The 13922-nt window shown below is 26.2% G+C and overlaps 2 protein-coding genes across 4 annotated transcripts in view; both read right to left on the bottom strand.

Annotated features, from left to right (window-relative positions):
* The window catches only part of LOC112679563 (mucin-5AC), a 20594-nt gene extending 17576 nt beyond the window's left edge, over nucleotides 1-3018 (bottom strand). For all 3 annotated transcript variants that reach the window (XM_025549418.1, XM_025549417.1, XM_025549419.1), the window contains exon 1: nucleotides 2815-3018. In XM_025549418.1, the coding sequence (XP_025405203.1) occupies nucleotides 2815-2983 (169 nt within the window). In that variant the 5' untranslated portion in view covers nucleotides 2984-3018. The remainder of the gene's footprint in view (nucleotides 1-2814) is intronic.
* Nucleotides 3019-10868: 7850 nt separating this feature from the next.
* Nucleotides 10869-12954, bottom strand: LOC112679562. Its single transcript, XM_025549415.1, has 2 exons — nucleotides 12847-12954; nucleotides 10869-11434 (listed from the first exon to the last, which is right to left on the bottom strand). Exon 2 carries the CDS (start codon nucleotides 11428-11430, stop codon nucleotides 11128-11130), a length of 303 nt encoding a protein of 100 aa, XP_025405200.1. The 5' UTR covers nucleotides 11431-11434; nucleotides 12847-12954; the 3' UTR covers nucleotides 10869-11127.
* Between the last annotated feature and the right edge of the window lie 968 nt (nucleotides 12955-13922).

The following is a 13922-nucleotide window of genomic DNA, read 5'->3' on the forward strand; positions in this document are numbered from 1 at the left end:
GTGTGTGTGTGTGTGTGTGTGTGTGTGTGTGTGTGTGTGTGTGTGTGAGTATTTATTAAACTGCGTATTGTATCCATAGTTTGATGTGTGGCCGTCTGGAGACATGTATTTTTAATTGTGGCGGTGCAATTACAAAAGACAACGCGAAGATACAGAAAGAAAATAATATTCCCTGTGTGCTAATTATTTAAAATGGACCATGTACCATGTTGGTCATTAACTAATTGCCCGACTAGAACCGATCGGGCAATCTTTTCTTAAGAAAAATGTCATAGGTCTTTTTTTTTCAATCCATCTATTCTCATAAGCACTTGATGCTTTTTTTTCATATACTCATTTCTTCTTATTTCCGGTGGATTTCCGTTGCTTTCCATGCTATTAGACCAACGGTTTCTGATGCAATTGTATGCGTTGAAATGGTATAGAAATACATAAACTTAACATACAGAAAAATTAATTGATGCCTGAAAAATGATGTACCTTAACTTGCGTCACTATAATACTCAACCAACCACAAACAATTAAGCGAACCAATTATTTATATGTATAAATAGATAGGTTAAGTATCTTATTCTTACGATTGAAATCGATCTCAGTCTATAAATTATTATAAAATAATTAAAATTTTAAATTATTGAGAAAATAAATTTATAGAGTGATAGAAAATTATATTTTGAATCTATAACGTAACTCACTACAAGCATTACAGCACTCAAAATGTTTATACACTAAATATATGATGTACATATATATGTGGTATACAATTTACAGTATATATTTATACATGGTTGTGACCTTGAATTATTACATTTATAATTTCATAGAGTTATATTAAAAATTATATAAATGCCAAAAATCTAGACATTTTTAGTGTGAGAAATATGCGTAACATATATATTACGAATAATTATTCTACAACAAATTAAGTATGTGAGAAAACTAACCCGGCCACTGAGTTCAGTCGTAAACAACATTAACAAAACAAGTTAAACATAAAATTTATAAAATCAACTAATCATAAAAAATAGGTTAAATTAACAAATTATAATTGTTATAACTCGTATATATATATTCGATATGATACTAAGACTATCATATTAATGGTTAATGATGTTTTGTTTGTAATCTTTTTAATGAGCTAAACAACATAAAATTTTTAAATTTATAATAAACTTAGATTTCAATAATTCAACTAAAAAAATTCAATCTGCACAAAAATTATCAAATATAAAATATGCATAAATAAATACTGAAACATGGGTCACTCATTTACACATAAATGATAAATAATTATAATCCGAATTATAATAAAAGGTGTGCACGTAAGTGTTTATTTATAGTAAATTTAATTCGACATTATCTATAGAAATAACTTGTACAGTCACATTTTTTTTTTTTGTATCCTACCTCTCATTAAACCCAAAAGTATTGTAATACAATTCATTGGTTTAATATTATGTGACTAAAATACAATTAAGTGAAGACAAATTATCAAAACTAACAATAAAGTAGAAGATCAATAGAAATATTATAATACAGATGAAAAATATCTTCATTGTTACATACATAACAATAATAACAATAATAGTACGTATATAATTCTAAGTATACCTGATTAATATTAAACAATGATTTTATACAATCTCTGCTTCATACTCTTACGAATTAGTTGTATAACAGCAAATTCGATTTATTTAATTTACATCAATGTTCTTTTAAAAATATATTATAATTAAAACATTTAAATTGAATATTGTTATTATATATATTACATATACTATTATGTATTTTGGTTGGCTTTATCATCAATTACCTATACAAAGCAAAAAATAGTATTTGGACATTTTATAACTATATAAAAATACCAGTATTTTTATACCTTATATCAATAATAAATCAATATTTAGTTCAAGTAAGTATGCGATTTTGTTTATTTAATGGTACCAAAAGTATTAGTTTTTTAAAGTAGTATAAAAATTTCTCGTAAAAAACAAATAATTGTTTTTAAAAAAACCGTCTATAATATTGTTTCACTGCGTTTTGTTATACCTTTTATTTGTAATTATAATCAAAGTGTGTAGTTTTCTAGTGTATATCTACAAAACTACTATAAACATACAATACTACAATTGTAGATAAAAACAGAACGAAAATGTAAGCTTTTTAAAATAATATGTGTACGTGGATGACATTAGTGTTATAAGACACCGATGAGAAAAAATAATTTAGGTAATACTAGTATATCACTAGATACATTCAATAACTAGAATTAAATTACAAAGGCTTTTATGTTAAAAATATACTATTAAGTTATAACAGTTAATCTGACTTGTTCAAATCAACATGTTACCGAATTATGTTTGTAAAAAATTGTATTTTTCACCACATCAAATTTCAAAAAAACATTAAAATATGATGCATGCAAACTAATCAGTTTTTTATACTTTTATTACGTTCCGATTTACTAGCTTATAGCATATGAAGGATCTTCAGAAAAAACTTCCTGCAACTAATTGTCTTTAAATTATATATTTATATTTAACTATAGCTAATCATTGTCGTATAAAATATAGCCTATCCGAAATTCTAAAAATAATTGTTCAACCGTTTTAAATCGTATAATTTAAAAAAATACAGATTTTAAATTTAAAAAAAAATATATATACTTGAAATACATGGGACTGTCCTAAATGTTGGTCCTGCAGAACTTAATGTTATACGTTACTGCTACCACGGTCGAAAAATCAAAATCCTTACCGACTAAAATGTTCGCTGTTTTAACAAACTATTATAATAATTAAAAATGTCGCGTACCGGTAGTAGTGTTGTTGGCGGTGGTGTGGCTGTCATCACCGGCGATTTCGAATGCGGCTTCTGCGTGGGCGGCGATCGGCTGGCTGGTCGTGAACGATCGCCGATTCGTTAGCAGAAGTAAGAACGCGACCATCCACGGACGAACCATCGTACGCAGAGTGATAACCATACGACCGCGTGGTCAAGCACAGACTGTTCTCGTCGCGCACACCGTTGGCCAAGCGCCTCGTCCTGCCGTGCATCATACCTCTTCGCGTGCATACACAATATCCACAACATCGCGTAGTCCGCGTGTGTGTGTGTGTGTGTGTGTGTGTGTGTGTGTGTGTGTGTGTGTGTACATGTGCGTGAGTGAGCGTGCTTCGAGTTTTGTTTTCCGAGCAACCTCTCTTGACCGGATCCACGATATACCACAAAGTAGACGTTGACGGTATTATTCCACCAACATCGTGTACTCCGTGTTTAGTTAACACATATTATCTATTGTACTGTATTTTCGAATAGGCCTTGAATGCAAAAAAATTGTATTCATAAGAATTATTAGTTCATATCGAGTTAGCAAGTTATCGCTCGTACACTGACCGTCGCATTAATCATACAACGAAATGATTGGATATTTTCAACTATCGGGTATAGTGTGGTAGTAGTGTGATTACCACGGGTTTGGTTACGAATAAAATCGGCCAATGAAATTGCTTGATTCGGCATGGACCATAACACGACGGGACATGATGATGGTATACAGAACATCAGAAAATGCCGTATTTATCAGTGGAGACAGGAGTGTTCCTAGTTTTTTTTATGACTCGAAATAATATATCTTGATTCAATAATAATACATTGAAAACTCTTTATTCGCAAGTATTGAATTATAGACTTGTCTTGGCGTTAGAACTTATAACAACCTGATTGCTAGAATTGTTTACTAAAATAATCATTTATTATACTTATTACCAACTTATCAAAACTATCTGGTCTTGTTATTTCTCCGGTGTTCTTTCCAGTTGTGGAGATTGTGCATGATAAATACTATCAATAGGATTATCATCAACTGAATAAATTCCAAGCAGCTTTTTAATGGGTGTTGATTACGATAACTTAGTTATCGGGATCTGCATTTAGTTATCAAAAAATTTCAGTAAACAAAGTGGCCGAAGAACGCGATTATTAATTCAACAAATAACATACAATTATGTTTATTAGACATTGAGACATATTTTTAACGCATTCGTAATGTAATTGTTTTATTGTACTGGTAGATGTAGATAAGATTTGTGTTAATAATTTTTTTAAATTTTTTTTTAAAAAGCTTCCAACAAGTCGTTGCATTCTGGCCGCCGAAGACTTAAGCCCGGCACTGACGTCGACGCCATTACGCCTGCACGGTAACACCGTCGACAAAGCGCGGCAGCTTCTAACCGAACGGCGATGCATTCGCGACGTCAAACAACATGACGTAAAGGTTACCTAACCTAACCGTTGTCGTGGTCGCCGCCGCCGCACACCGCGACACCGCACAGTGCTTTTTACCCTCCGCGTCGTGTATGGTCAACAACCATAACGTACATATCACGGTAAGTGTACTGCACGTGTACATTGTATTTCTACGGACCGCAATCGTTGCATATGGGCCATAAGAATTTTTTCGCAGCCAAAGCAATGCAAGTGCACAACCGTAACTCTTTCGACTCAACGTACACTCACTGCCGTACGAACATTACACACATGTCCGGCGCGCGTGTAACGCAACAACAGTTGCGTTTGAAAAGTACAGGAGTAGAACCGTATTTTGTTTGCATTTTACGTTTACACAAATCGCGAAAAACGTCCAACGAGCAAAATTTGATATGTGCATACAAACAAGTTATGTACAGTAATAATCGAATAATTGACCGAATGCGTGGTTTTGTACAACGGTTTCCTCGCGAATTTAATAAAAATACTGTAATAATATCAAAATCGTTGGACTTTGTATTCTTGTGAAAACACTAATCTGCCGTTTACAATATATTTAACTTATTTCAGTGACAGTTAATAATTATACAAATAAACATTAACAATTATAACATAAGATAAATGCAGGTCGGTCGTAAAGGTTCATCCAATAGACTCATTAAATTCACGGATATTTCAAATAAATACCAACGAGGTAAGCCCTAATACAAACTTCTTAACTGGAATCACAACTTATTACAACAAAACCAAATAAACCAGTTACGGCAGCAATAACGAGTAGGTACAGTTTACATAATTACCATAATCATTTCATTCATCAAACATTTAAATTTATCGATAGTACATTATTACCGCAGCTCACCATTCTAATCGAAATATAAAATAAAACTGTTACCTAATTTTTTTTTTATTTAAATTAATATGAAATGATTACTAAATGATTACTGGGCCTCACTGAGAAAAACCCGTGTGGAGACCAAATTGTTATGGAGTTCGAGTGGTTGTGTTTTAAATAATTAAGACGTCGTCAATACAGTTATTATTCTAGTAATGATTTAAACTGTTATTGCTTTAGTATTGTACACAAAACATACAAAGCTTTACCAGACGGTTTCGGAAAAGTTGTACTCCTTATGGCACACTAATTTTTTACAATTTTATACTTTATAATAATCATTTTGTTTGAAATTTAACTAAAACAATTTCTTAGTAAAGATGATTGAGAATTTTTTCATCTTGCTTTATTTGATAAAATTAGAAATTATACTTTTTAAATCTAGTTTCTAGAAACCTATAAAAATGTATAATTCATCATAGTTTGAAAATATAAACACATCTATAATTAGGCTCCAGCATTTCGTTTTTTCCATATTTTATTCTAAAAATTTTCTGTATAACACTTTTAAAATTCAATTTTTAATTTATAGAAAATTCGAAAAATAAAATTTTTTTAGTCTAAAGTACTAAGTATGTTTACTTTCGGGCCAAATGATACAGAACAATATCATATGAACCTTTAAATCACTGCATTAAATATGTACGAGTATGAATTATTCAAAAACCAAACGTACGCAAGTAAATCTCATAACTCCCTTTAATTTATATACTTACAACCAAATACTTGATTATTTTAATATAAATAATTAATTAACTTATTATGAGTTATGACAGTTATAAGACGGACAATTATAATCATATATAAATTTGTATTTAGTTATTTAATTCCTTAAATATATTTATTTTTAAAATGATTGGTTAGATTACCAAAAATCTCAATTGTACATGACAAAATAACTAATTTAATACATGAATAGATTAAAACTTTCATCGGTTGATAATTAATATTCTCCATCTAAAACAAGAATATATTCGAAAACAATTAATAAAATGGAATATAATTATAAATATAAATATGTTATGTTACTTTTTTCGGGGAATATTCAGGAAAAATAATATAAGGCACATAACATTGAAATTTACTAAAAGTATAAATTATTTTCTAATCTAAATAATAGCTCATTTTGTACTACTTTTTATTTTATAAATTTTAATACGCCTTATAAAGCTCTATTTTACTTTTCTGAAACTAGGTAATTTTAATTTTTATAAGTATTCAGTATTATTTTAAAATAAACACACTACTAAATTACATTAACGCAATGTATATAACTAAAAAATATTTCGTTATTTTTAACATAAAATTATATTGTAATTTAACAAATTTTCCGTCATGTCATCTAACGAAAATACAGTTTGATTAACTAATCAATATTAATATTAAATTTGTTTAAAACAACAATTTACAAAGTAAATAATACAATAAGTACTTTACTGTTATTCGTTTTTATTATTTAAACGTATTTAAAATTGTGAATAATAAAATACTTTTTTTTCATTTTTATTAAATTAATAAAATGTTTATAATTATATTGATTAGTGAATAAAAACCAAATAATTCAAATTTGTACATTTTATCATATTCAGGTTGTAATAAGAAATCGTAATTTTACTGAGGGATTAAAATATTATATCGCCTTATTTTTATCGTATAGATAACTTACCATCAACATTATAGTGTTCGAAAAATGCATAATTCTTACTCCTTAATTTACTGTTTAGACTCGAGAGTGTTATAACATTTTATATTTAAAATTTGTCATGAATTATAATACCAAATGCTCAATCATTAGATTAAATAATACACAAATGATAAGGTTTGAAGTCATAGACAATATACCTAATAATTTTATTATTATATACGTCAAAGGATGGTATTACCGCTACACTGTATTTAGTGTTGGGAAAGTTCCTTTTAAAAACGAATTTATTCCTATTCCTCGTTCAAGTTACATGAAAGAAACGTGTTCCCGTTACTTTTACATTTTTTTACAATCCAATTGATTGTCAGTGATGTTATTTTTATGGAAAACTTTTGAACTAGAATCTATTGGTTGATTTTTTTTAATCAAATCCTTTCCTAATAGTTAATTAAACCCAGATTGAACTTCAAAAGAATCAAATTTTGATTTTTACCCATTTACAATATTCAATAAACATATAGGAATAAATTATTAAAAAGTGGCGGAAAACAGGTATTTTTAAGTCCCAATTTTTAACAAAATTGATTTAGTTTGTTTACATAGTTTTTAATCACAGGTGTACATCCGTGGTCTATAGTATTATTAACTTATTATTAAGTACCTTGTATGCATAAATATTAGATAATAAAAACATGGATTGGAAATAACATCGTATCAGTGGTAATCAATGATTCCAATTAAGGCCAAATAAATGTATGTACCTTTTACCATTGATTATAGAATAAATAGCTACTATATTATTACCAATATTAAAATTTAGTATATCAATTTAATATATTCTAAAAAATATTATTATAAAATGTAATTTTTTTTTTTTTTTTTTTTATTGAAAATTTGCTTTCAAGTTCTTCATAAATAGGAACCCTGTTCTGTTCCTCGTTCCTATATTTGTAAAGGAATCTTGAAAATTTCATTTCATTTCAAGAAAAATGTATAAGCACGAATATTTGAATATTTAATTTTGATAAAATGACAAAATCCACGAAAATTCGCTACAATGTTATAATAAAAATTCATACAACCTTAAATTTTTTATTTTAAGACTTGAAATTGGATACTAAATTTTCAAAAGATTTTCTTGGTAAATAAAAAAAAATTAGTGGAAAATCCCAAAAATGTTTTATAAGCGTTACAAAATAAAATATTGGTGTAAAGACATAGACGCAACTAGGATTTTATTTTTGGGGGACTAATAATTTTATTCAGTACCACTTTGGTAAATTATCCTAACTTTTTAATTTGTATGTGTATCTAATATGTAGAAGATAGAAAAATATTTGGGTCTAAAAATGTTGTTTTACTATTGTATCACCAAGCTTTAGAAATATTAACTGATCCACCCGACCTCTTTTACTCAGAATTGTTTTTCGAGAGCAAAAACATTGATTTTAAGTTTAGTACAGCGTTTCCCAAAGTGTGTTCCGTGGGACAATGCTATGGGTTCCGCCAGATTTATGTGATTATTAAGAAACTTATTTTATATTATTTAAAAAAAGTTGTGTTTTAAACTAATTTTAATAAAGAGTAATCATTAACAATATTAAAAATATCATTAAAAACATTTTTTAAAGTATTGATTTAATTTTTTCTTTTTTTTCTAGAAAAATTAGAGTTGAATTGGAATTAAAGACAATAGGGTTCCGCAAAACACAAACTATTTTTTAAGGATTCCGTGATTATAAAATTTTGGGAACCGCTGGTTTAGAAGACCAATATAGCCATATACACCTGAATCTCTTCGACTTATAAGTTTCGTCCGTTTCTTTTATTTGTTTTTAATTTATTATCTTGTACTATTTCAAATTTTGAATACAATTTAATATTTTATTTTAACTTTAGAGCAATATTTTTAAAATTAAATAATGTCATGTTTTGATGAAATAGATAACATAATTGCAATGAAACTGTTTTTCAAAATAATAAATAAATATAGATTTTTAGAAATTCATATTATTTAAAATAAAATATAAATACTTCGCTCAGACTTCTATTATAGTTTTTAAATCAAATTTAAATATATTTGAAAAATAATGAATTATTTTTTTAAAGTATTTTTTAAAATTATGATTACAATGGATGAAAAGTATCATAGCAGCCAGATATTGCTCCCAGGGCAAAACTTCAAAATTTACCCTTATAAATTTTTAATTCAAAAATATTATGATTATTAAATATTATTTTCAGCGATTGATTCAATTAATCCTAAGGACGTTGAAATTTTTGTAAATAAAATATACAACATTTACCGTCGCAATTTTTAAATTCAAATTCAAATTTTTCATTTTTGCACCCTCCCATGATTAATGTCTTGGATGTAGGCACCTTTCACCCCGCCTTGCTACGGCCCTGATAAATACTTATATTACATTTATAAATAATAATCGAATTTTTATTCTGGGATATAAAAAAAGTTATGATTTTATATTATTATTAATTTATAAACTTCAAGAAGTTCTGATTAAGCTCTACGACTACGATAAAACCCAAAGATTAAAATTAATAATATAAGAAAATTAATGTCATCTTATTTTACCTATCCTTGTGTTGTACCATGAAAACATTGCCTAAAATACTTACAAATTAACTCGAAGAAAGTGTTTATGTAGTAGTATACATAACAGAAAGTAATACAATTTAGTTTATACATTGTACAGAATACATTAAATGTATACTGTTATACTCAATGGTAGTTATGGACTGGAGAGAAAGCTTTACCAGTATTATAATGTGTATTTATTGAATATTTCCTTGTTTAAGATTAATGTTCTTCAATAAATAGATGACTTATCCGCTATGAGGTACTTGGTTTCATGAAAACAACATTATCTTACAAGTCGCATATCATTATAATTTTGCTTTCTCTGATCAATAAAAATAATACCTACATTAATAGATGTAACAAAACATTTTGAAAAATTAATGTAGCTAATTCCAATGTTTATAAATTAGTATTCATCTACGAACATTTAAAAATGATCATATAAAAATAACTGTCTAACAATAACATACGAATTATACCTAATTCTAATAATTTCTATTAATTGTGTAGATAGATTTATTCTAAAATTCCCCGTACTTAATTGTTGATTGGTCTAAGAATAATGTTATATACAATAATACTATGATATATCTATTGATTCTATACCATTAGTGGCTATAGGTACATTTTCATCGAATTTATCCAAATCGATATTTTATTTTTTCTTGTATGTACTATAAATTTTCAATGAGCACCAACTAACTTTCACTATTGAAAGCCTCTTCCTTAACATCCAAATCTACACATATATTAAGTATGATTTCAATTCAAGTTTTATATAATGAGTATCTTTCTTAAGAATCAAAGCCAGTTCAAAATATCCAGCTAAAATAATTTATATGCGAAATAATTATTCATAATTAAGTATTTGTATACACACAATCGGGATGATTATAAAAACTCTATCCTCTACGATTCAACCAAAGACTTTATTTATTAGTTTCATTATCAATAAATTTGTCCTTCGAGTTCTAAAGACGAAAAAACTTTTTAAAATTTAATATTCCTACCAACCTACCAAAATAAATACATTAAATACAAGATTATAATCTTTCGTTTTTTTTTCTTTTATTTATAATCTTCAGTATCAATTTTATCTTCCTTTTAAAATTTGACTTGTTATAAAACATTATTTTTGATGGGTAATGCGGGTTTAAATGTTCTGGCAAAAATATCACTTAAAGGTTTTACTGTATTTTCAATTTTTTTTTAAATAAATAACTTTAACATTAATAAATTTAAACATTCAAATTGAGAAAAAATTCTTCTTAATGTGAATTCAAATTTATTATCCTAAAAACTTTATAAAAATATAATTTGAGATAAATATAATAAATAGTTACTGGTGTAGATCAAGTCATATCATATTTATTGTTTGTAATATTTTGGTATACAAACATTAATTGATTACTATCCAGATACATAGAAAGTGAACATATCAAAATTTACATTAGTATTTATATTTGTCAAAAAAAAAAAAAAAAACATTGGGTGAAAGCACTTTCTTTGAAAAATAAACATTACTTTCTCTGTTAAAAACTAATCGATAACAATATTACATAACACATGGTGAGAGACCAAAATACATGATGGATTAAAACTCGGCATCAAAAATGTTATGAAATACTGTAGGTACTTGAAACCTGTTAATGAGGGCTATTCAAACTTATTTTAGTAAACTAAATTATATTTTGAGTTAAATTATAATCTAGTTGTTTTTCATTGTTTTCCAACTTGATCGACCTGAGTTTGTAAGTTGCTGACAACCTCTGGGGGCACGTGGTCACCAAGAATTTCAAACAGGTTGATGGCCTGTCCTCCAGGTATCGACTCGTACGCGGCCAACTCAACACCTTCTTGAACCTTCTGAATCTGAGCATTTTGCGGTATCAGATGTGTATTCTGTGCTTGCCTGATTGCTTCATTCGTAAAAATAGCTCCTTCTTTGGATCCCTGGGGCATTGATAGGCACATGGCCATCATGCACGTGCCCAAAACCATAACGAACATAAATGATTTCATCTTTCTAATGGAAAAACAAAAACTTGTTATATTATGGACCAACATATGTATAAACACTGTTATTATAAATGTAATACTATTACAAAGTCTACTCAATTTAATGTTACAGGCATATAATATATATATACTTCATGTTCTGTAGCAACCCTCATTGATTTATTGATTTTATGCAACTTTAAAACGAATTATCCTGAGAAAATTCTTATAGTTTAAAAGCTGAATTATTCCAAATATTAATATTTGCATTGACAAATCGTACTATTCTAACATAAAATATTTAATATTGTGTACCTTGTTAAATCAAAAATATTCAATATGATTTAAATTTATTATTGAGTTCTATAAGTATTAAATTGTATTTTTTTTTTCTCGTAAAATATTAATTATATAACTATAAACTATTACAAAATAATAAAACGATTATCTATGTTATTTTATTGTTCTAAGATATATGTACCTATATTGTTTATGTATTAAAGTAGGTATTTAGATTAAATGCTATTGACTTTTTGTAATAAAAATACAATTTATATATGTATAAATATTGTGTATAAAATTAAGTAACATGATTAATAATCAGATAAATTACTCAGACTTTACAATAAATAAAACATTTTAATCATAAATATTATTAATTAAGTGTGATATGCTTCAATAAATTGTTTAATAATATATGTATAAATTAGTTTGGTAACATATTTATCATGGTAGATATTGTAATTTATATTGAATAAAAATGTAGAATTGCAGCTTTAAAAAGTTGTTCATTATATAAGATCGTATTGTGTTGTATAGACTTCTATAAAATATGTCTTCATCCAAATACAATTTATAACACTTTAAATAAACGTATAAAATATAAAACAAAAATTATACATCGTATATAATTAATTTACTACAATTGTCAATTTTATTTTTTTCCTATACAATATTTAGGTGATAAATTAAAATACAGAAAATTACTACCTAGCTATAATATTTTTTCATTACATCAAAAACATATTTTTATTTTTCAAATTATATTAAATTAACATTTAAAATAAATTCAAAAAATGATCAAATATATAATATAAATATAAAATTATTTAAATAAAAATATTAAATACCTATTGTTTTATACTTTTAAGATTTCCCAATAAATATTAACTTTATTTAAGAATATAATCACCAAAATTAAACATTTTAAATAAAATACATATTTTTTAATAGTTGAAAACAAAATCTATAATAAAATAAATGTCTATAAACAAATTAATAAAATTTAGCTTTTTAAATTTGCTAATTCTTAAAATTTGAATATATACATTTTTATTAGTTTGTAAAGCTTTTGATACATAACAATTATGGCAGTGTTATTACTATAATAAAATGTACTGTAAATTAATATAAAAATATAATATGTGTATGTTAGCTTACCAGTGTGAACGAAAAGTTTGTTGTTGTCGATATATTGACCCAAGAGTCACAATATATCGAAGAAACGCAGTAGGTACGTTTTATAAGAGGTCTAAAACGAATCGTGTGAGGCAAGTATGTTAAGTGGGAGTACCAAATTGAATTACTTTCTCTAGTATAATTTATTAAACCTTTCATTAAACATAATACGCACGTGTCGGTGTTATTGAAAATTAATCTTATTTTGTCCCATGTTAGTTTCCAAACAACAGATATTTTTTTCAAACTACGCATTAAAACATTATAAATAAATAAAATAAAAGTCATGTTTTATTATTTTATAAAATAATTTCTCAAAGTCACATAACTTTAAATTAGGCAATTTAAAAATTATCGTTATGCGCACGAATTGTTCCTAATTTTTAAGTGTCCTTAGAACAATTATTTTAAAATAGAAAATATTAATATCACACCTTAATATACTTTAATAATATACTTAAATAACATAATATATTACGATTATTGAAAAATTATATTTCCGGTAAAATAAAAAATAATAAATAAAAAACAAATTAATGTTAATAAATTATGAACAATTCATAATTTTTATAAATGTCTATAAAATAAAGAAGAACAATTACGGTAAAAAATTTTTACAAAAAAAAAAGAAACATTGGAAGTACTCCTTTATTATATTTTAAAAAGCGTCTCCCTAACATTCTCAAACATTTAAATCGTATACATATATATTATGCAATTGAAACCCACGAGAATATTAATTAGAGTCCACATTTGACAGACGTTCTAAAATACACAGTTTATATTCTAATATGTCAATAAAAAAAATACTAATAACTATTGAAAAGTGGATTTTTTTTATTTTTTTTTATTTTTATTAAAATTCATTAAAAAGTAAAAATCTATGCTATTCAATTTTAAATTAAGATATTAAAACAAATAAGTATGAAAACGTATTCGTCACTTATTTAAAAAATTTTAAATTAAGATATTAAAACAAATAAGTATGAAAACGTATTCGTCACTTATTTAAAAAAAAGAGTATACTGACTGATGAATTTATAAGAATTTCAATTTTA

This window comes from Sipha flava, unplaced genomic scaffold (assembly GCF_003268045.1).
Source record: "Sipha flava isolate LNK unplaced genomic scaffold, YSA_version1 164_pilon_pilon, whole genome shotgun sequence".
Taxonomy (NCBI): domain Eukaryota; kingdom Metazoa; phylum Arthropoda; class Insecta; order Hemiptera; family Aphididae; genus Sipha; species Sipha flava.